The following is a 23,485-nucleotide window of genomic DNA, read 5'->3' on the forward strand; positions in this document are numbered from 1 at the left end:
ATGTTCTTTTGAAGGAAAAAAAATCACTTTTCATCTTTCCTGATCAAGCTCTCTTTATTATAATTATCTTTGTTATGTTCCAGGTTTTTGGTTGCTTTTTTTATGTGTACTACGTCTTTGAAAGGCTCTGCACCCCCTTGTTTCGGAATATCAAACAGGAGCCCTTCAGCGCTCGTGTTCTGGTCTTATGTATATTTAACTCCATCTTGCCAGGTAACATGGGTACTGGTTAATTTGGCTGTTCATAAACTTGCAAGGAAAATAGAAAGCCATTGCATGCGAGCACCTTTGATTTACCTGCTTTTTGCTATAAACTCATCTATGCATCTATACCCATCTTTAACCTCTTTCCATCTATCTGACAGATGAAGCATCCTTCCAGTCCCTGGCCAATCTTCCCATTTGTCTTCTTTCACTCAAGTTTTGCTTTCTCTGACTGTGGATAGTCTGTATTCATGCTTTATCTTCCTGTTCACTATTCAGTCACTGTAATCTTGCTCCTAATCTGATGAGGCCATTGAAATGGCCTTTATTAAAATCTCTAATCTCCTCCAGTAGTTGGCTTAGCCCTTATTCTGTTTGATCTGCATGACGCATTGGGTGCTGTTGACCACATTTTGAAGTCTGTCTTGCCACTCTCATTCTCCTGTCTTTCTGGCCATACCATACAAAGCAGTAAACCAGACATACATACTCTTTATTCTCTGGAAGCTTGCAGTTTAATTATATTTACAGTTTCCTTTACTTACTCTTTCTCTTTTCTCTACTCATTAAATGTTGGTATTGTTTTCTGCCATCACGTTCTTTCTTCCCTCTCCCTCTCTCACAGACATCTGCTAGTAATCCTCCCTGATTGCCCCTCAAGATTTACTCCAATAAATTCTTTTATCTGTCCCTCTGATGGGATATGTGTTACGTGTGTGTCTTCCTCACTAAACTGCAAATTCCATAAGCTAAAGGATTGTGTCTTATAGCCAGTCATAGTCTCTCCTACATTGTCTTATACATAGTAGACTAATATTTTTTGAAAAAACAAGTGAATGAAAAGGATGGGCATGTAAATGGGTATTTTAAAATATAGTGTAATATATAATATACTAAGGTGCTGTTGAACTTTGTCTCATAGTGGAGATGACATTTAACATTGGGTATTGAAAAATAAATAGGCGTTTGCCTGGGCAGAGAGGTGGTGGAAAGTTGCTTCCAGGTAGTGGGATGGATTCAAAGGCATGGAGTATTTTGGAATGGCAGAAGTTCAGTTGCGGATGATGTTTGCTACATTGGGAGTAGAGGCACAGATAAGTTAACCTTGTCACTATTGACATTTTGGCCTGGGTAATTCTTTGTTTGGGGGGCTGTCATGTGCATTGTAGGATAATAGCCACATCCTGGCCTCTAACAACTAGATATCATAGCACAAGGCCCACTTCTTGAATTGCGATAACCAAAAATGTCTCCAGAATTGCCAGCCATCTCCTGGGGGCAAAATCTCCCCCAGTTTTAAACAGCTGGTTTAGAGGAATACACGGCCAGATTTTAAATGGCTTTTACTACCAAGTTAAGCCATACATCTAGGCATTTCCATTAAAAACAGGCTGGGTCATTTTTGTCTATAAAACCCACTTGGAAGAAAGTTATTTCTTTATTAGGTTAAAATAATTAACTTTCACAATATACTGTATCATTTCTGGAATGGGTAAGCTGGAATAATAGCTTTTATTTTACAAAATAATTCCAGCTAAGCAAATGATGACATATAATTAACTGATTGGTATGTAAGCTATTTGGAAAGAATGTTAATATTGTTCATCTTATTTTTAGCTGTGCTGATACTGTTCCTTAGTTTTTTTGCCTTTTTGCACTGCTGGCTCAATGCCTTTGCTGAGATGTTACGCTTTGGTGACAGAATGTTTTATAAGGTAATGTGTACTTGGACTCATCTTCTTTTCACATTTTATTTGTGTCCTCATTGTTAAGTATTTGAGCGTTGTTGGCTACTAGCTTTTTAACATAAATGTTGTGAAATCATTTTCTTCCACAGGTTTTACCGATATTAAGTCTGAAATTCTGTTACTTATTTAAGTGGCGTAGTCTTGTCTTTTCTTCTACCTCTAAATCTGCTCCCTTAGTACCGCATTTGGTTCCTACTGGATCCTGTATTGGTGATTACAGTGGGAAAGCAGGTGTCCAGAGGGCATTCTGAGACTTTGCTGACTTTTTATTCATTTGAAATCAGCTGTCTGGTGCTGTAGGAGTGATCTCAGCAAATTATTCTATTTAAGATTGTTGAACAGTTCATGAAGGAAATAACTTTTCCCTCCTTTATTTTGAAAGGCATTAATTCTGCTTCAAATAGTGTTCTTACACTTCCAAAGTTGGAATTAAGTTGTAGAGTAGAGACAGAGTGGTTCACAGTGTTCTGTAATTCCACCTAAAGCCCTTTAGAATTTTGTGTCTGTTCATGTTTTGGCAACACTCCAAGCCTACCCCTCCTTTCTCAAAGAAGCAGGGAGTGCGGGTTGCAAACTTTATATGTCTCATTCCATTGGTCTGATCTTAGAGTAAGAAACAGGATATATATAAAGGAGCACCAGGACTTGGAGGTCGCCACCAGCTCACTCGTGGTACAACTTAAATTTTGCTGTTTATGATACCAGCAAACTGCTCTTGAGGGTTATCACACTATCTAAGTTTGTGTGACCTTAGAATTCTCTCTTTGTGTTTTAGCAAGGTAAGGGGGATTTACTGATTGTTATTTAGATGAACATTAGATTTAATGATTATGTTGTATAGCTTCCATCATAACTTGTGTGATAAAGAGATAGTGAACCTGGGAACTTAATCATCCGTAGAACTAGGATTAATGTCACATTGAACACTAATAACCAAAATGCCTTTGAAGATTTTTCTGACATCAGTGTATGGACTAACAATTTATCCTAACACACTCTAGTTGTTATATTATGTGTGTATATTCTCTGGGAGTAGGTTTTGCTTTGGTTCTGTGTTTATTATATGTATACCTTTGCTTTTTCCCTTAGGATTGGTGGAACTCCACATCATACTCTAACTATTACAGGACCTGGAATGTGGTGGTCCATGACTGGCTATATTATTATGCTTACAAGGACTTTCTCTGGGTAAGCAGCAAGATTTACTTAATGTTGTTTAAGAAATGGAGATTCTTTTCCAGAAAGTATTACTATTGTGCAGCTGGAGGAAGTTATACTTAGTTGTCTTCAGTTCTCTTGTGAGCCATTAATGTCTTAAGAAACCTTCTACTTTGAATAGCACTGCTTAGAGACCAGTTATCTACAGTTACTAGGACTAAGACCATGTTTTTGCTCTGGATTTTTATTTTACATGACTACAAAGTAAGAATGCTTGCAGGCGTTTGGAGAAGTTGAAATGATCCACCAGTATTGGATCATTTTGTTGGAGTCTCATTGCCAGCAAATAATCTCCCCTAGCTTTTTCCATTTGTTTTTTTGTTTTTCTTCCTTTGTTAGAAGTGGAGAAACCACCTATGTTCGGATTTACAACTCTCCGATATAGATTATTAGTATATGTCTTTGAGACTTTCTTTAGAGCATAACTTATTTAGACTGAAGGAAGTCTTGAGTCTCATGGTTGATTAACGTTGGTATCTCTGGATTGCAGGTTTGAATTGTTAAATAAGGGCACTATTTGGCTAAATGACAGTGTGTTGTGCAAATAGCACAGTATTCGAATGTTCTTTCATTTATAAATGTAATTTGACTTATGGATGAGGCAAGTCACTTGTTTCTAAATCTTAGTTTTGTTACCTGTAAAAATGGTACCTGCCCAATTTACCGTACAATGCTACTCTAGATTTGATGTGTCTGTGTATAAATGAAAACTATGTTTTGTCAGCCATAGTGAGTTACAAATATGTTATTAATGTTTTTGAAAATATGCTTGATCTTTCAACATTAATGGTTTTGAAAATGCCTCATTTAGTAAAGTAAGGATTTTTAAGCATAGATGTTTTTGTCATTATTTTAGTACATTGGGTTACTCCGAGTAGACTTAGAAAATCAAATATGAATATAATTAAATAGGTGCCTTTAGTGTGTGTTAATTATAAGTCTTATGTAGTTCATGTTTAATTACTTACTTTCTGAAAATTGCCTCTAATATTTTCCTTTTACCCTAGTTTTTCACAAAGAAGTTCAGGTCAGCTGCCATGTTAGCTGTCTTTGCTGTGTCTGCTGTAGTGCACGAATATGCCTTGGCTGTTTGCTTGAACTTTTTCTATCCAGTGCTTTTCGTGCTCTTTATGTTCTTTGGAAGTAAGTATCTTGGCATCTCATGAGTACTGAGTATTATGCTAAAAGAGAAATTTAGAAAATAAAATATAAAATCAATGTAGAAAACTAGATAGTAAATAGTAATACCATTTCAAGGCAATGTTTGTTTATCAGATGGTAAGAACATTAATTTGGAGTAATTATGTACAACTCTGTTGCAGGATGCTTACCCTTTGATGTAGAGAAATGAACTAAATAAGCTCTTGAAGACTATTGATAACACTGACTTGGTAGCTCATAAAAACTATAAACAGGGGCTTCCCTGGTGGCGCAGTGGTTGAGAGTCCGCCTGCCGATGCAGGGGACACGGGTTCATGACCCGGTCCGGGAAGATCTCACATGCCGCAGAGTGGCTGGGCCCGTGGGCCATGGCCGCTGAGCCTGCGCGCAGTGAGAGGCCCACGTACCTCAAAAAACAAACAAACAAACTATAAACAACCTCGCCATTCTTAAACTCTGTTCAGTGTTCACCCTCTGAAAAAAACTAACCCTTTTTTGGGTGGGGTGGAGAGGGACACGTTACAATATGAATGCATCCATGAAATATGTTTTCACCTGTTCTGAATACTGACTGATTTCCAAATAATCACTGATTAATAAATTTCAACAGTGAAGCTTCATTTGTACTTATGGGACCAATGACCAGCATAGAACGTGTATATACACCGTTGATGCTGTTTATGATAACTAAATGATTGTAGCAGATATCTGAGGCCCCTCATCTCCTGGTAGATTTTGTTTTGATGACTATATATATATTTTGTTGTTTTCCTAACTTTAGTGGCTTTCAACTTCATTGCCAATGATAGTCGGAAAAGGCCAATTTGGAATGTGCTGATGTGGACTTCCCTTTTCGCGGGCAATGGAGTCCTCCTGTGCTTTTATTCTCAAGAGTGGTATGCACGTCAACACTGCCCCTTGAAAAATGTGAGTCATCAATCAGGCTGGAGTGGTGAAGTAACCTATTTGTCCCCTGATTGTGAGGGTTGGCGGGCAGTGTTAAGGGGAAGGGAGTAGTGGACATGGTGATAAATTAATGTTAAGGGGAGGGAAATGTGGAGTAAAAGCAGTAACTTATCTTACTGCACTGTCCTTGAACTTTTTCTTTTCTTTGGTTTTCTTACCACTGAACTCTCCTAGTTCTTGGCTCTCTCTCTCTTTTTTCTCTCTTTATCTGATTTTTCTTTAGCTCCTTCTAACATTCTTCCTGTGCCCTGAAAATGTAGGTCTTCTCCAAGGTTTTCCCAGTGGCATGTGTATCCACCCCCATCCCCAAATATGCATCTTTTACCTCTTCCTTCCTGAAGTAATAAACTCTATAAAAATGTCCAGCTAGACTCATATGCCTAGGAGCCCATTTCCCTTTTTTTGTTGTTGTTTTGTTTGTAATTTTGTTAGAGTCTCATTCTTAGAGCTTTAGCTTTCAGCTGCTTATAGAAAACTCCCAAATATTTGGGGTGGGGGGCTTCTTGATACATCTGCTTGGGTATTTCTCATGGATACCTATAACTGAAGATGTTCAAAGTCAAATTAATCAGTTTCTCTCCCAAAGCTTCTACTGTCCACCCTGATTTTGCTATGCTGCCCTCACATCCCCTCCTTATTTCCTATGAGTCCCCTTTGTGCATTTGAACTAACTGCTCTGGACTCTGGACTCTGTCTCTGGTCACTCTGCTCTTTGCACTCAGATTTCACCTGTCAGATTTTATCAAGATCTGAATTGGATGCAATGTCATCCACGCAGCTTATTTATTTATTTATTTATTTGGTTGGTTGGTTGGTTGGTTGCGCTGGGTCTTAGTTGCGGCTCGCCGGCTCCTTAGTTGTGGCACATGGGCTCCTTGCTTGTGGCATGTGAGCTCTTAGTTGCGGCATGCATGTGGGATCTAGTTCCCTGACCAGGGATCGAACCCAGGCCCCCTGTGTGGAGTCTTAACCACTGCACCACCAGGGAAGTCCTCATGAAGCTTTTTAAAATTCCTGTTCTAGTCTCTTTTCTATTTCTGAACTTTCATAGTATTTCATCTGTTCTTCATTTAGATAATTCAGTAATTTAAGCTTTGTATTATAGTAATTTGTGTATATTATCATCCTTAACCTACCACCATTTAGATTTTTGGGCTACTAAAAATAGGACTGTGCTAAAACAAAATGCAAGATACAGAAAAAAGGTAGTGCCTCTTTAGAATTTGGTCAGGAGTCCATGCAGTTGTGTAGAGTTTATTGGACTTAGCTTCATGTAAAGCTTCTAAATCAAGTAAATCTGTGCTATAGATAAAAATGATGAACATCTTTTGAATTAGTGAGCTGCTTATAGCTTGAAGGTTACTGAAATGCTGGGAGGCATTTTAGACATGTGCCATGTGTAACATTAACACCCCCTATCTACCCCATATCTCATACGTACAGTGCACACAAATAAACTACTCTTCCATTCTTTTTTTTCCCCTCAAAGCCCACATTTCTGGATTATATCCGGCCACGTTCCTGGACTTGTCGTTACGTGTTTTAGAAGCTTGGACTTTGTTTCCTTCCTTGACTGAAGATTGGGTATTCTACCTGATTTGGGGCCAGCATCTGTTTCCAGCCGTTACTGAAGTTATCTGTGTTATTTGGACCACTCCAGGCTTTACAGATGGCTCACTCCATTACTAGGTCACCTGAAGCTGAGCTGTTAGAAGTTTCCTGGAAGCTTGTACACTTTTAAGCAGTTCTTAATTTTTTCCTTCTTGGGAGAAGGGAGACTTGTAGCTGATATAATGACAGATTTTTGCTGGGTCATATCAGCTTAAACCTCAGAAATTCTGTTTTGTTTCTTGATTGCATCTAATTAGAGACTAAACATCATGTTTTCTTGGCCACTGAATTAGCCCAAACATTGATGAAGAAATCATTTAAGTATCCCTGGCTTAGAAATTTTTTCATGTGCATTGTTGGAATGTATGCTAATTAACCATGCAATTGGGAAAGAAAATAATGTGGAATGTTTTGCTATTTCTAGTAGAGAGAAAATATCTATTTTTCCAAAGGTTATCTTGTTATATATCCTAATTTGTATTTTTTTTAAAGTTCAGTTCTATTTTTATCTTGTTTTTGCTATACAGTGTAGGTCGTGATATCTGTGAAGCAAAATTATCCCTTTCACCTTGGATTCTTGAGTTTGCATCCATAATATTATAATTGAGGGGGACAGAAGTAGGAAGGGAAAAAGAAGTGGCACAGGACAAAGAAAAATATTTCCTCTTTTAACTTCTAAAGTCATTTTTAAAAAGAACTTGCAGAGTCAATCGTGTTTAAATTATTTTATTGTGGAACTTATGTGGAAGATAACTTTTGTTGTTTAAACTTTCAGGTAATAACTTCTTTGAAGTTATTTAGAAGCAACCTTTGGTACAGTTATTTTTATCTAATAAATACTGACGTGAATTATTTTTCAGACTAGTAAGTCTGTAACGTAAGTATTAATCACCACCATTAATGTTAAAGGGAATATTAAAGATCCAGAAGCTGGCTTCTGCATTTGCTCAATTATTATGCTTTTAATGATAGTGTACTTTAGTTGTAATAAATTAATAGGTGATCATTTTCAAGAAAATGTACTTTATTGTGTGATGTTCCATGATATCAGATGCCTATAGCTAATACAGTGTGGTGTGTAGGAATTATTTTGGTTGTTTGAATGACATATGATTATGTTGGTAAAGACTGAGCTTTGGAAGGGTTTTTGAAGACCATGTAGGTTCAACCCAAAGAAGGGAGACTTATGAATTACCCAAAATTTGAGAAGCAGCCAACTTGAGAAACTATCTTGGTATTCTAGCAGCCCTACTGCTATCCAGAAAGTTTCGAGAAATCTTTTTCAAATTGTTTTCAGAAAGTTAGTTTGAATCTCACAAGAAGGTAAGTAGAGTTTCTTAATGGTCACAACTTAATTTGTACCGCAAGTTCTCAGCTAAGTTTCCCATACCTTTGGTCCAGTTGAGTTTAGGCAAATCCAACCTCAACAGACAAAAGTGTACCTCAAAGAAGGTTATTTTTAAAAGGGTATTCCAGGACTTCCCTTGTGGCGCAGTGGTTAAGACTCCGCCTGCCAATGCAGGGGACACGGGTTCGAGCCCTGGTCCAGGAAGATCCCACATGCCGCGGAGCAACTAACCCCGTGCACCACAACTACTGAGCCTGTGCTCTAGAGCCCAGAGCCACAACTACTGAGTCCGTGTGCCACAACTACTGAAGCCTGCGTGCCACAACTACTGAAGCCCGCACGCCTAGAGCCTGTGCTCCACAAGAGAAGCTACCACAGTGAGAAGCCCGCACACCACAACCAAGAGTAGCCCCCGCTTGCCGCAACTAGAGAAAGCCCGCGCACAGCAACAAAGACCCAATGCAGCCAAAAATAAAATAATAAATAAATAATTTTTTTTTAAAAAGAAAAGTAATGAGTTTAAAATTTCTTTCCTATAATGTATTAATGATAGTAATCATTAGTTTGGGTGTGTTATCTAAGAGAACAACTAAGATCTCTTACTTTGTCATAAATTTGTTTAGAAGCTCTTATTCTCAATTCTGGGTAGTGAGGAAAAATGGAGGGGTTTTTTGTTTTTGGTGGATTAATTACTGCAATTGCCTAGGTAAAGTTGCTTCCTCATGTTAGAGCTTAATTAGAAAACTGAAGCTGCTTTTACCCCTCTCGGTAGCCACAACATTTGGAAGCAAAAGGAGTAGTGGAAATGTTTTTTCCGTTTTCAATAGTTACAGGGTGAAAGTGGATGATATTTGCAGGTTAAGAAAGTACAGTGTGTAAAGTAAGTATTCTATATTTGCATACACAGATTATGTTGTAGAAGTAATTCATTTAGTATAGGCAATTTTCATCATAGTTTAAAAATTATACTTACCTGAAAAATTGAATCCTGAAGTCTTTATAGGAAACCTAACAGAACATTTTATGTTTTAGAAGTTGGTCATGTGGGCTACATAGCATGAATTGTTGAAGTCTTTTATGCAAAAATATTTTTGTTTTGTGTGGTCATAAGTAATTTTGAGTAAAGTTCATTGTTTTCTTTGGAGGAAAATAACGAAGATGAACTAACATAGCTGTAGTAAGCAGGTGGCCTGGTGTAGTTTAGTAATTTATACATGTTAGTTTTGAAACCTTTAAAAAAAAATTGTTAGGCTTAAGCCCAGCATGTAAAACAGATAAAATATAGCTGCTTCTGGTTGAGACAGGGATGCAGGGCTGGAGCCCTTGTTTGGTTATATCCGTTTCCTCTTACCCCCAAATACCCAGTTTGAAAACCACTGGTGTGGTGAAAAAGTCCATGCACAGACTTGTGATTAAGGTAGCCCCATACTTACTAGCAGTGGCACCCAAAGTTGCTTGATTTATCAGAGCCACAGTTTTCCTCATTTGTAAAATGGGGATTAATAACTACCTCATTCGGTTGCTACAAACCACTAGCCCAGGCAGAAATAGGGCCTCGTTATTTTCTTACTCTCCATAAATTCCAAACCTAAATCCTTACTATTATTTCATTGGAATCCTTAAAAAAAGACCTGGGATTGGGGGGGGTGGGTATTTCAAATGCTGCACACTCCCAAGAATATATACTTTTAAATAGACTCTCAGGCTGATGGTGAATTGGCTTTGCACCTTGATAGATACAGGCTCTCACATAATAGAATTGGTTAAGAATTTAACAGGATTGCTAAAAGCATTCTTGTTTCCAGCTCTCCAAAATTATTGATACTTTCAGATTTATCTGTTTAGCATTAGGGTAGGGTGGCAAGCTTCTGAAAAGAAATGCATTTCTGCTTTTACCTAAGTGTTAAATCAAGTGTTTAGAACTAGTGTGCATACTTTATACTTAAGTTTTAGAAATTATGGAGAGGAAGGAAACTAATGAGGCCTTACTTCTGCCAGTGTAAGGATGCTTCTAGTCTTGGAAGGCAGAATGAATTTCTTAATGGAAGATAGTTCAATGACTTACTTGCTGATGCAAAATTTCATGTAACTTATGTAGTTTATATAATAGTTATATATGTGTGTGTGTATATATTTACTATCAAAGAAAGACCTGCCTTGGACATTCTTTTACATATCTTATCTCTAGGCTTTATGATTATGGCTCAGAAATGGAGGGAACTGGGACGTAAATGTTTTGAGGAATAAAATGAATATTGTTAGTGAAGCTTCTGTAAGTATTTGATTAGTTTCTAACATCACTAAAGTCTCTATCAGGTCACAGTGTTGGAACCCAGTTTATAAAGGAGGTAGAATACAGCTACTCTGGTTGCAATGGAAAGGACTCCTTACTTGGTCCACCCGTGCTCTTCCCCACCCGGAGTTTAATGTCCAGGGTGAAAATCGGTAGATACTGATAAAATTCATATGCTTTAGGTTAGTAGGAAAGCTGTACAATCTGTAAAATCCTTAATAAAGTTTCCTTTTTTTCTTGTGAAGTATAAAGACTTTTAAATAGCTAATTTGGATTTGAGAAAAATAAAGGCTTAATTTCAGAAGTTATGCAATTTTTTAAAAAAATCTAAAACTGCCTCTGTACTCTTTTTCTAAATGCTTTCTTCCTTCTGCATTATTACATTCACATTTCTGCTGTCAATATGCCCTTCCCAACAGAGTGCTAGGCTTTATGCTAGCAGATACTTGACCATGCTTTGTGATGTTCTTTTAGTTTGTCTTAATGAGATGGTAGGTGTATTTCTCTTCTCTTAGGGATACAATTTGAATTCCCATGTGCAAACCTGCCACTTGGGTGGGAAGAGAGCTGAAGCCCTAGCCAAGGCTCTGCCACTGAGGCCAGTAAGGCAGCTTCGTTCCTGTGTTAGTACCTTTCCAGCATGTGCATTAAACCCATAGTGTTTTAAGAGCTGCAGAAAAGTCCCGGGAATCTGAAGTTGTTATAAGGGTTATTCTGTAATTAACGATGTTTTTTCTAATTCGTTTTTGTTTGCTCTTTTCCTGAATTACTATTCCTCCTCCCTCACTCCCTATATCTTTGTCTAATCACTGGTATCATCACTTTGTTTAGCACACATTGTATTAGCATTAACATTTTTTAAACTTTAAAAAGAATACATACAACAGGGCAAAATAATTGCATATGTGAAGAATGTGGTAAATAAATTTGGAAAAAAAACATGTCTCCTTTTAAAAGTAACTCAAGTTTGATATTAACCCTATATTAACTCTATTTCATGTTCATAAATGGTTTTCACCTTAATATCACACAGCTTTATATGCTGAACATAGCCAATAATTTTTTGAGTTTTTGTTTGTTTGTTTTTGCGGTACGTGGGCCCCTCTCTGCTGTGGCCTCTCCCGTTGCCGAGCACAGGCTCTGGACCCGCAGGCCCAGCGGCCATGGCTCACGGGCCCAGCCGCTCCGCGGCACGCGGGATCCTCCCAGACGGGGGCACGAACCCGTGTCCCCTGCATCGGCAGGCGGACTCTCAACCACTGCACCACCAGGGAAGCTCTAGCCAATAATTTTTATTGGAGTATAGTTGATTTACAATGTTGTTAAAATTTTCTTCTTCAGGATAATGGAGGGAGCCATGTTACAGATTACAAAGAAATAATGCGGCCCAGTTGTGATTTTGTATTTGCATGAAGAAAAGCAGTGACACTGGTTCTTGAGCCTCCTCTCTTTCTGTGGTCATTATTTGTTGCTTGACTTCTTTTCCTGTCGGCCTTTTAAAACTTGTGAATGGGTATTTCTAAAAGTGTACTGCCCACCCCGCTCCCCAGTGGGTAGAAATGGATTTAGGTTTCTAATGAAAAGAGAAAATCTGTTGACTGGAAAGTGTGCCTTTTCAAACAAGACTTGGGGAAACTAATTTTGAAGCAAGATAGGTTGCTTCCCTTCCCTCCAAAGAATCTCCTTATAATAGGAAACTACTATGAGTAGGATTTGACATCACAACATTCTATACATAGAAGCATATATCATAGTAACAGCCAAGAAGTACTGAGTTAGCCTCCATGGTCTGGCTCTACCACCTGCCTCTGCAGTGCCAGAGGAGTGGGAAGGGGGAAGTCCCTTCAGAAATTAGATGTGCCCCTGATTCTTGGACCAAGTGACTATTCTTTGCCACTGGGGGGTGAAGCCACAGTGTGGCAATTTTCTTTGATGAATTTACTAAATTTTAGGATCTTGTCCTTTTAGGCTCAGCTTGTGTTTGGACCCAAGTTAACTGCATTCATGAATCTGACTTAAAGAACTGGAACACCAGTTTGTAAATGTAGCATGAGAAATTGCACATGGGGTGGCATACTCAGGTTGGCCATGGTCACTGAATTTACTCTCTTGCAGAAGCCCAGCTTACTGTACAATGAGAAAGATGAATTTTTTTGCCTAGATGGCATCAACACCATGTGATGCGCACTGAAGATAGGCTGTGAACCAGACAAAAAGCCTATTTCTTCCTCGAGGCACAGCCATGTTACCGAAACGCAACTGGGTGCCCGACGCACAGTGAGGCCAAACACCACCAAAACGCTGGAGTTTGGGACAGAGAAAGGTTTATTGCAGGACCATGCAGGGAGATGGGTGGCTCATGCCTTAAAAAAAACCCCAAACTCCCTGAAATCTTTCAGCAAAGCCCTTTTATAGGAAAGGTGAGGGAGGGGCATGGTTAGTTGTTGCAAACTTCTTGGTGTCAGATCCTTTGTTCTTGAGGTCCGGTCATGGTCAGGTCACGATGTTCCTGTAACATCGTGGGACATAACAGGGACAGGTTTACAGGGACATAACAAATAAACGTTATTCTTTGTTCTGACAGGAAAGAGCAAGGTTCCAAGGCTCAACTTTCGCCCTCCGAGGTCCAGGCCTGGTTAAGAGAAGGGAGTGAGTCCCTGCGAGGTGGGGCGCGGGGAGGGTGGGTGGTTACCGTGCCCCGGAGCGTTCGTCCAGCACCCAGTCTGGGTCCTCCCGCCAGTACCCAGGCCTGGCTGAAGAGGCAGCTCTCAGTTGGTGGCTCCCTCAGGGCCAGGTCCCCAGACACTGCCCAGCTGTCATCACTGAGGGAGCCAGGCGCCCAGGACCCAGCTGGTCCTCGGGCTCCCCAGGCTGCCCAAACGGTGGGGGCCGGGTGCCCCAGGCTGTGTCCCATGCAGATGGCCATTGCCATTAGGTTGCAGAAGCAAGGATGGGGGAGAGGTTCACCGCCGCCTCAGGGCCTGGGTCCGGCCAGTGGGCGGTCCTGGTGAGGCCTCTGGAACCTGAGGCTGGGTGAGCTGGCGGCCCCAGGGAGAAGGCTGGGATCTGCCTCTTACTCTCCACCTGACGACCACCAATCTGCCAGCCCCTCTAAGGGTCGCCCATTGACGCTGGCTCGCTTGGGGGAGGGGCCCACTGCGGCACCGACCAATGGCTGAAGGGGGCCCCCTGTGGCGCCGACCAATGGCTGAGCAGGAACCTCTATCGCAGGTCTAACCGTCCCGCATTAATGGTCTCTCTATTATAAGGTGAAATCCGAAGGAGGGTACTTGGGTGAATTGAATGACATAAAAACTAAGACAGACTGAAGCATCATTTCAGTTTTACAGATGCCATTGTTTTATGGAAGCAATACTCTTCCATACTACTCTTCCCCTGGGAAGTGTTTGCTGAGCAGCGTCCAGGTTTCTTTCTCAGTGTCTCCTTTTAAACATTTGTGATTGATACCTTCATTTTTCTGTTATGTTAAATACAGATACTGGTCTACTTCCCACTCAGACTCCAGGGAGCTTTGCGTGCTGTATTTAAGCACCCATGGATGTGTGTATCACCCTTGTTCACACTTAGGAAATGAGTAGGTAAAAAGATTGGTGCATAAGCACACGCTGTGTTTGTTTGGTCCTAGTTCAGGGTATGTTTGGTGATTTCACTGACTGGCTCTCTTCCGAGATATTGTTTTGTCCACCTGAAGCCCTGGAAGACCCTACTGCTGAGTGGGTATAAAGCAGCCACAGAAGTCAGCCAACATCAAGAAGCACAGTTAGCCCTGTTTATAACTGTGTCACTTTTACTATGTCTTGAAATTTTCTATTTAGGAAAATTATTATCTGCTTGCATTTTGCTATGGTATTTTCCATCAAAGACCTCAGTAATACTTTATCTTAACAACATTTTAGCTTTCATCATTGTGTATAATTTACAATGATGAGAGGAGTTTCCCAAGAGTAGCAATTGTATTCTTCAATAGTTATGGTCTTATTGTAATGTTATGTTATCTTTTCTTGTACTTATATTTCATATACTTCTACAACTTTAACCCAGACCTTTGGTCAGGAACTGGTATGTGTAATCACCACACCATTGCACAGGATAGAAAATGAGAAGTAACATTTGATGTCTTTTTCTTCACACCATAGATCCAATCACTTCCCAAATCCTACAGATTTTACTTTCTATGTATCTCTTGAATCTGTTCACTTATCCCCATCTTATCAATGCCCTACTTTAGATTTTTTAAAACTTAAGAATGTGAAAGATGAATTACTTTGTTCTTCTAATACCTAAAAGCTTGATAAACCATGTATAAACTGATGCTGGAGTTTTGGGACCTGTGAAGTTCAGTATCCTGGTTATGGTTCCAAACTCTAATGTAGAGTCAGGACACCAGTGAGGAGGGAGGAAGACAAACTTTGGAGGAAAATTACCATCCACCTGCTTGTGCATTGCTTCTGCCCCTCAGCTGTTTTGATGGTTGCCAGTCCTTAAGGTGAAATATGTGTGTGCTATGTGTATTTTAATTCTTGGAAAATCTAGAAAAAAACTAGGATGATGGGAGATAGGGCTAAAGGCTAAAATGTTTAGATACCCAAGGTGTTTAGAAGAATTAAAAGGGGCATAGAGATTGTACTGTTTTTGTTTTCAACACTTCGCTCATATTTCTATGAGCTATTATGAGTCTCCCAAAACCCAGAGACTTAAGCATATAAACACAGAAGCATTAGAACTGTCCAGCTGATTTTCAAACATTATGTATTGAAGGTGTTTGTGCCAGGCACTATGCTTCGTACTAAGGAATATGATGACTGAACAAGAGAAGTTTTCTTCCCTCCTGAAATTTATCTTTCAGACTAGAGGCATCTAGATGCTGGGAATCCACGAGCATTACTTGGCATTAAGGTTTCATCCTAATACAAAATGATCCTGAAACCAAGCAGCAGGACCCTGTGAAGACTTCCGGGGGAAAGACACCACCCCACACCCCCATCCCCTGCCTCTTGTTTGCAGAAAAGCTTCAGCCTCCTAGGCCTTCCCCAAGTTCCAAAGAGCAAATTCAAAGAAGTGAGAAAATGCAGAAAGAAACGAAGTCAAGTAAAATAATAGTTTAGCTATAAAGCAAAAGTCAAGGACCCTTGGTTCCTACCCAAGGGCTATAGATAATATTCTGAGCCATATCCTTGAGTTTTTTACATATACTAACTCCCCCACCAGATGGAAGAAGTTGACTGCATGCTAACAAAAGCACATAGACCCCAGACCGTTTGGAACCATAAGGCTGATGATGTTGCCTCCCGAAATACCACCTGGTTACCTCCCCACCAACCAGAAATCAATCAGAAAAATGTCCACAAGCTGATCAGGCACCTGCGACTCTCTCCTTCAAAAACCCTGCCTTTAAAAACCCTTCCCTGAAAGCCACTGGGGAGTTCAGGTCTTTTGAGCCTATCCTCCTTGCTTAGCACCTTGCAATAAACTCTGTATTTTCCTTCATCACACCTTGTAATAAACTCTATTTTCCTTCATCACAACCAGGCTATGCTTTGGGTGAGCAGACCCAAGTTTGGTTGGCTAATTCTGGTGGTGGTAAGAGGCGGGTTCTCAGCTCCTCCGTTCTAATATGTTTATCCCATTACTTCCTGAGAACAGGTTTTTAAGCAATAAGACCCAACGATTTGACTTGGGTTGGCTCTGCCTGAAGTGCAGTCTCCTTACCTGCCTCCAGCCAAAAAAAGTCTGGACCTAGGAATGCCTTCCCCCTGCACGGAAAGGGAAGAGTAGGATGGGGAGGGGGGCGCGGGCGGTGGTTAATAATCCAAGGAAGACTCGATGGAAATGCCAAGGACAGGAGCAGCTTCTGCAATAATTGCCTCAACTGGTGGGAACACAGAGTTTTTGTTTACCCAATTTCCCCCTGAATGTGGCTTTTAGAAAAACAGAGGAAACAACAAAAAAGTGGGATACAGTGATGCGAGAAACTTGCTCAAGTCCTACCCCTCCTTTGGTCACAAGCCTGAGAAGTCTTCCTGGGGCAGGGGGAGAGCGACCGCCTGCTGCGGAAGCGCCTGCATCCAGACACTTTCTGACTCCGTGAGAACGGCCCGATTAAACATTTTTTTCTTCATTGCTGTTGAATCTGTGTTGAGATTTAAAACACATCGGATCCCCGAGAGACTGTGTCTTAGCCGTCTCAGTCCTCCGCCGGCACCGCCGAAGGCAGCCGCCATTGAGGGTTGCTAAGGCCCGGGGTCCTGGGTTTCTATGACGACAAGCGTTTGGGAAAAGGTGCGGCTACAAGACGTCTGGCGGGAAGCACAGTTTACCGGTACGAGCTGCAAGTGTAGGTTTCCCATCACTTCTGATGCAGAAACGGTGCGAACTCTGCCCGACCGCGAGTCGGTGGGGCTGCGTGCGCCAGGCGCTGCCTGTGGGGAGGCCGGGACCTCGAGCGAGGGGCGCCTTCAGGTGGTGCCGGTGGTCGGAGGGGTGGGCCGAGCGTGTACTTCCCGACCTGGGCCCAGACTCTGATCCACCCACAGGCTTCTTAGTCGCATCAGAGGACTTTAGAGCCCGGAAGTCTCCCCAAAGAAAACCCATGCTAGATGAATTGTAAACTCCAGTTTTAACATGAACAGTTAACGGGTCTCTCTCTCTCTTTCTTTCTCTCTCTCTTTCCTGCAGGTCAATGTGGCAGCCCTGCCAAATCCCAGTAATGCCGCTGATTTGTTTCTAGGTTAGCTTTCTGGAGGGGTATTTCAAATTACTAGAGAGTGATAGGAGGCATTGCTTACTATGTCGCTCCCGAAAACGCCCTCAGCGTCAACACCTGAGGGCAAAAATTTGAAAATCTCTGCATCCAAGGAAGAGACAGGTAAAGTTCTTCAAGGCATAAATAATCATGACCATAGTCAGAAATCACAATACTTTCACTATTTTCCTTAATCTGAGATTTCAGGATACTTTAATTAGTTTCATTTTTCCAATACACTTGTTTCAATAAAATCAAAAGCCATTCCTTTTATAATGTTTTTCACTACTCTGCGTAAGGACTGTGTTTGTAATTTTTCAAATGCTAATGAGTTTTATATTGTTCTAAATTCAACCTATTTTAAATACCAATGGTTGTATGAAACAGTACTTTTTGGGGGTATTTGGTAAGGAACCAGTTTGTATCAGGTTTTAGTAATTATTCTGAATGAAAGTAATTATTTGTATAAGATTTTCATTCATATATAGCTAAATGCAGATCTGTACTGGAATAAGAATCTGCTAGTGACTTCCCTGGCGATCCAGTGGTTAAGACTCCGTGCTTCCATTTCAGGGGGCTCGGGTTCGATCCCTGTTGTGGGAACTAAGATCTTGCATGCCAAAAAAAAAAAAAAAAAAAAAGAATCTGCTAGACTCATTCCTAGCCCTCATTATGTTAAAGCTTCCTCCAACTCACCTACATCTTGTTTTTAGTGGAGATTCTGCTAAAGTCCCACCTAACTTATTTTTTTCCTTCTTTCATCTGATATTCTGACTCCATCCCAAACTTTCAAGAGATAGACTTTTGGTAATGTGAACTTCAGAGGTTTTGATGGTGATCAAAGCATGATACATCCTTACAGAAATTAACATAAACCATTCCATGTGAGGGGCATAGATTAGTTGAGAGTTCTTTAAGAAGATTGACAACCTAACCCTCCTTGCTGACTGCATAGGAGACCTTTTCCTATATTAGGCCTACTCCCCTACCTTTATAACTCCTCTGCCCTAGTCAAGCTGAGTAGAACACTCTTTATACTGAGTCTTACTCCGCTAATTTGCTCAGATTATTCTACTCTCTTCATTTCTAAGGATCCCAATTCTACATTTAAATCCAACTCAGATACCTTTCACTCTATAAATATTCCAATTTAATTTTCACCTTTGAACTTATATAGAAAAAATTACTAAATAATTTGACAGTTTTGAGGAGAGGAGATTTCTTTTGTCATTTTCACATCAAAGGGAGAATAGACATTCCCGTCATCTTCATGCTATCTCGGTTAGTTGATCAAGTGAAGTGAGTTTAATTTTCACCTTTGAATTTGGAATAATAGAGGTTCATCTTTGTACCTGAGTTTTTGAACTCATGTCTGATGTAAGTGTGAGTAGGGCAGATAATATGAGTTTCTTTTTCTTGACTAGTTGATTTTCAGTGTTTTAAATATTGCTGCTATTCTTGGCAACCGGAAGCAATGTTTCTCTCTGTTAGCAACATGTATATGGTATTGATGAGGTAGCCTGGGAATCTCTAATTAACTCTCAAAAAAACTACAGTAAGCTTTTCTTTCCCATTATTTTCTTAGGACTTCCTAAACTAAGGGAGAAAAAAAGTCTGGTGGATCCATCAAAACCCCTTCCTACTTCCCTTCAGAATGAGTTAATCCCTCAGGAAGTTCTACTTTCTCTGACCTGTACAGCCAGTGCTGGTTCTTGTCCTGAAAACTTACTGCCTCCTAAGAAAATTAACACCCCAAAGGTGTGTATATAAATATATAAAGTACTTGGGAACATTTATCTTTTGGTATCCAGTTCATTAAGTATTTATTTAGCATATGTTATGTATTCCAGATTGTCTTAAGACTATTTTAAAATTAATTTCCTAGATTGAAAACTAAACTCTTTTGCATATTTTCAAGGAAATACTTGAGTATTTCCATTAACCTGTTTTTATGTGATTTACCTAAATGATCATTACTACTCTTAGTCTTGATATTTTTCTTTCACTATTGAATTGTCCTAGTTTCAGTCTTTCTCCTTGGTATTAAATAAGAATTCTGCTGTCTCTTTTTTCCATAGAATATTCAAATGCCTTTAAGTAAATACTCAAAAATGATTAAGAATAGATTTCACTTGACTAGAGCACCCTCTGCTGTGTATTCATGTTTTTCTTTTTCCCAGGGTACTCTTCCACGCCCTGTTGACCACGTCTGGCATAACCCTATTCGAAGAAATAAGTTCAAATATCTGATTGACCATCCCGTTTCCCTAACGGGAGCTGGAAGGTAAAGAAGGAAAATAGCTGGGTAGATGCAGATGAATAGAATCATTATCTCATTTTGTATGATTTCCTTGGGAGGAGCAGAATCTGAAAAATTGTAAAATCATAGAATCATCGATTTTAAATCAGAGAATAAAATCATAGAATCAAGATTTCAAAGCTTGAAGTAGCTTTTTTTTAAAAAAAAATACATTTATTTATTTATTTTTGTCTGCACTGGGTCTCCGTTGCTGTGCACAGGCTTTCTCTGGTTGTGGCGAGTGGGGGCAACTCTTCGTTGCGGTGCGCGGGCTTCTCATTGCAGTGGCTTCTCTTGTTGCGGGCTCTAGGCGCGCAGGCTCTAGGCGCACGGGCTTCAATAGCTGTGGCACACAGGCTCAGTAGTTGTGGCTTGTGGGCTCTAGAGCACAGGCTCAGTAGTTGTGGTGCACAGGCTTAGTTGCTCCATGGCATGTGTTATCTTCCCAGACCAGGGCTTGAATTGGTGTCCCCTGCTTTGGCAAGCAGATTCTTAACCACTGCCACCAGGGAAGCCTGCTTGAAGTATCTTTAATGAACCAAAATACAGTCTGAAGAGGACATGGGTCTACCTTTTGTGTATGATTATTATCAAGAGGATGGCAATAGGTGCTAGCTCTGTTGACTTTTCACTTGTTTTAAATTTGCTTTTGCATGCCTTCATGTACTTGTCCCCTTACTCTCCTATTCTTTGTCGTACCCTAGTAGAAGGGAAAATATCAGGCAGAATGCCTTTAGGGCCTCTTTTATTTGCACATCTGAGAAGAGCTAGGTAACATAGCTTCATGACCTGCAAAACCTTGAAAAACAAGTGCTTAATCCCTGCTTTTCCTCAAAGCGAACCCTTAACCTTTACACTGTTTTAGATCAAATCAGCAAATTATGTTTGTTGTTTTTATATCATTCCTAAAAATATCCAAAATGTCAACATTTTCCCTGTGAAGATTGTAATCTGCTAATTTTCTGTGTATGGTTAATTTATCAATTTACTCCCTCCAAAAAAAAATTTACTCCCTCCATGCTTCTTACTGAAATATCACTTAATAGTAAGTTTACAGTTACTAATACTTGGGTAGGTTATTTAGTCTTTCTGAGTTCCATTTTCTTACTTGTAAGAAGGGAATAATAGACTTGCTCCATTTTGTGTACCTTCCAGGGATATAGAAAGCAGAAATGAGATAATGAATGCAAGAGCACTTGTAAAACTATACACTGCTATGTAAATATAAGGTGTTATTACTCAGCTATGTCTCAGTGCTAGAAAAAGTGGCAGAAATTTAGGCTATTCACTTCTGTGTCCTGGGTCTTTGGTGTCATAAGTATTGGTACTTTATTTTATGCCATCAGACCATGGTTATAATTATTACTATATAATAATTAGTAGTTATGAGATGTTTGAAGTACTTTGAAAAAATAATTAGCTATATCTGAATGCAGCAATAAACTGACATTAAAGTTTTAATGTCAAATGACATCTGAGTTGGAATTTTTTAAAATGTGAAGATCTGTAGTGTGATAGACAGGATAATGACCTCCCTGAAATGTCCTCACTGCAGTCCTTGGAACCTGTGGATACATACCTTACATGGCAAAAGTTACCTTGATTTGGCATTGGCAAGAGACAAGAGGAGGGTGACTGTAAAATTATTAAGTGTTAGTGATAGATATTGAGGGCAAAGGATGGGATGGAATCAATTATGGATGCTGAGATTTTTGATGAGTAGAGTGGTGGTGCTAACTGACAGAATTAGTGAATATAGAAAGGTGAAAAGTGAGAATGAAGGAGAATTATTCAGTCATATCTAGAGGTAACAAATATGATAAGGTGAGATTTGATAGCATTGCCAAGGGAGAAAGTATAAGGAGAGCACAGAGGGATGAGGACAGGACGTTGTGGAGCATTTCCATTTGGTAGGCAGGAGGTCACGGAGATGTTCAAGACAGGGTAGGTAGGATGAAAGAACTAGGAGAGTCCAGTCATACAAAGGATAGAGGAGAGGAGAGTGTTTTTAAGAAGAGAGGTGATCAACCCTGGAAAATATTCCAGGAAAATAGTGGAAGATGAGAACTGATGACTTAGCTGTAGAAAGTCATCCTTAGCTTTCTGGAAAATGATTTCCCGACTGCAGGGAAATTTTAAGAAGTCTGATGTTTAGCAGAAAGTGAGAGATAGATAGATCAAGGTAACTTGACAACAATGTATGGTCAAGGGAAGATTTTTAGAAGGGGAGAAGACTTGAGTTATAGACCAGGGAGAATGTTCCAAGAGAGAAGGAAATACACAGAAATTAGGATTGATGGAATGAGGTCCCCAAGGATGTGAGCAAAGATGAAATGAAGGACTTAAGTGGAGGAAATAATCCTGGGGAAGAGAATACATCTTAACATGAGGCTGAAGGAAAGGCGAATGAGAAATTTGAGATGGAGAAGAGGAAGAGTGTGGGGGAAAACCCTAATGCCTCAGCCTTCTTAGTAAAATATGAGGTAAGGAGACCAGTGTTGTGTCCCTTTGTATCCACTAGAAGGAAGTGTGTGGACTTTACCCACTCTTATCCAGTAGCCAGACAAAATTTATTTTGTAAATGTATTTTTCTTATCTTTTAGGGATATTTCTTTTCTGTACGATGTTAAATATGTTAAAGGAGAGACTAGGGAGAGCGCAGTTTGTCCCCCACAAATGGACCGTTCATTACAGTCACGTGATGGTGTCCTTGTGCCTCATAAGGTAAATAAAGTATTTGACAAAGAATTTCCTCTCCCTCTCTACTTAAAAAAAAAATTTCCCCCAAATATAAAGCCATGTCATACTATAACAACCTGCATTGTTTATGTTTTCATAGCATTTTCTAATTATTTCTAGAAAAGGGCATTTAGTGCGAGATGATCAAACATATCTTATTTTAAGCCATTTTCCAAACTACAGTTATTTACTTTAATCTAGATAATACAGTGTAGGAGACTAGATTTTTTAAAAAAAGAAACCAACAGTTTAAAGTTGTAGAATTCTTGAAAGTAACACAACATTGTAAGTCAACTGTACTTCAATTTAAAAAAAGGCAGGAAAAAAAATCGTAGAATTCTTATTTTTGGCTTGTTGCTAAGGTAAATTTTAAATTCCTATTGAATTTTAAAGTCGATAGATTTTTTTGTAATTAATACTAAAACCAAGATTGTTCTTTAATTCATGGCTAATTTTTAATTTTATTTATTTATTTATTTTAAACATTTATTTATTAATTTTTGGCTGCATTGGGTCTTCGTTGCTGTGCCTGGGCTTTCTCTATGCGGCAAGCGGGTGCCACTCTTTGTTGCGGTGCATGGGCTTCTTATTGAGGTAGCTTCTCTTGTTGCGGAGCACGGACTCTAGGTGCGCGGGCTTCAGTATTTGTGGCTTGTGGGCTCTAGAGCGCAGGCTCAGTAGTTGTGGCGCACGAGCTTAGCTGCTCCGTGGCATGTGAGATCTTCCCAGACCAGGAGTCGAACCCACATCCCCTGCATTGGCAGGCGGATTCTGAACCACTGAGCCACAAGGGAAGCCCCTTGGCTAATTTTTTAATTGTGCTCTGCTAAAAGTTTATTACTCCTTGCCATGACCCATATTACTAATATTGTTATTTCTTTAATCAAAATCTCTTAATAAATAGTATCCCTTTGGTATAGGAATTAGGATTTTTGAAACTCAGTTTTTTTCATCTGCTTGTTTTTATTCTTGTTCTTTCTTTCTTTTTAAGCCAAAGAAACTAACAGATACTTTGATTCCTGAAGAATTTCATATTGTGTCAAATACAGGAGTTTCAGGTTTGGAGTGTTATGATGAGTGAGTACTGTGGTATATACTGAATATCTGACTAGTTGAACTGTTTCCTACTTCCCAG

At 39.7% G+C, this 23,485-nt stretch overlaps 2 protein-coding genes across 5 annotated transcripts in view; both read left to right on the top strand.

The window, feature by feature from the left end:
* The window catches only part of SOAT1 (sterol O-acyltransferase 1), a 63,152-nt gene extending 55,226 nt beyond the window's left edge, over positions 1-7,926 (top strand). For all 4 annotated transcript variants that reach the window (XM_007109042.3, XM_007109041.3, XM_024133736.2 and 1 more), the window contains 6 exons: positions 84-213; positions 1,822-1,919; positions 3,042-3,140; positions 4,178-4,313; positions 5,113-5,258; positions 6,787-7,926. In XM_007109042.3, the coding sequence (XP_007109104.1) occupies positions 84-213; positions 1,822-1,919; positions 3,042-3,140; positions 4,178-4,313; positions 5,113-5,258; positions 6,787-6,843 (666 nt within the window). In that variant the 3' untranslated portion in view covers positions 6,844-7,926. The remainder of the gene's footprint in view (positions 1-83; positions 214-1,821; positions 1,920-3,041; positions 3,141-4,177; positions 4,314-5,112; positions 5,259-6,786) is intronic.
* Positions 7,927-16,848: 8,922 nt separating this feature from the next.
* The window catches only part of AXDND1 (axonemal dynein light chain domain containing 1), a 78,021-nt gene continuing 71,384 nt past the window's right edge, over positions 16,849-23,485 (top strand). The window contains exons 1-6 of the mRNA XM_055084181.1: positions 16,849-16,904; positions 17,246-17,435; positions 18,898-19,070; positions 19,493-19,596; positions 22,215-22,335; positions 23,342-23,427. Of these exons, the coding sequence (XP_054940156.1) occupies positions 17,357-17,435; positions 18,898-19,070; positions 19,493-19,596; positions 22,215-22,335; positions 23,342-23,427 (563 nt within the window). The 5' untranslated portion in view covers positions 16,849-16,904; positions 17,246-17,356. The remainder of the gene's footprint in view (positions 16,905-17,245; positions 17,436-18,897; positions 19,071-19,492; positions 19,597-22,214; positions 22,336-23,341; positions 23,428-23,485) is intronic.

Source organism: Physeter macrocephalus, chromosome 4 (assembly GCF_002837175.3).
Source record: "Physeter macrocephalus isolate SW-GA chromosome 4, ASM283717v5, whole genome shotgun sequence".
NCBI lineage: Eukaryota > Metazoa > Chordata > Mammalia > Artiodactyla > Physeteridae > Physeter > Physeter macrocephalus.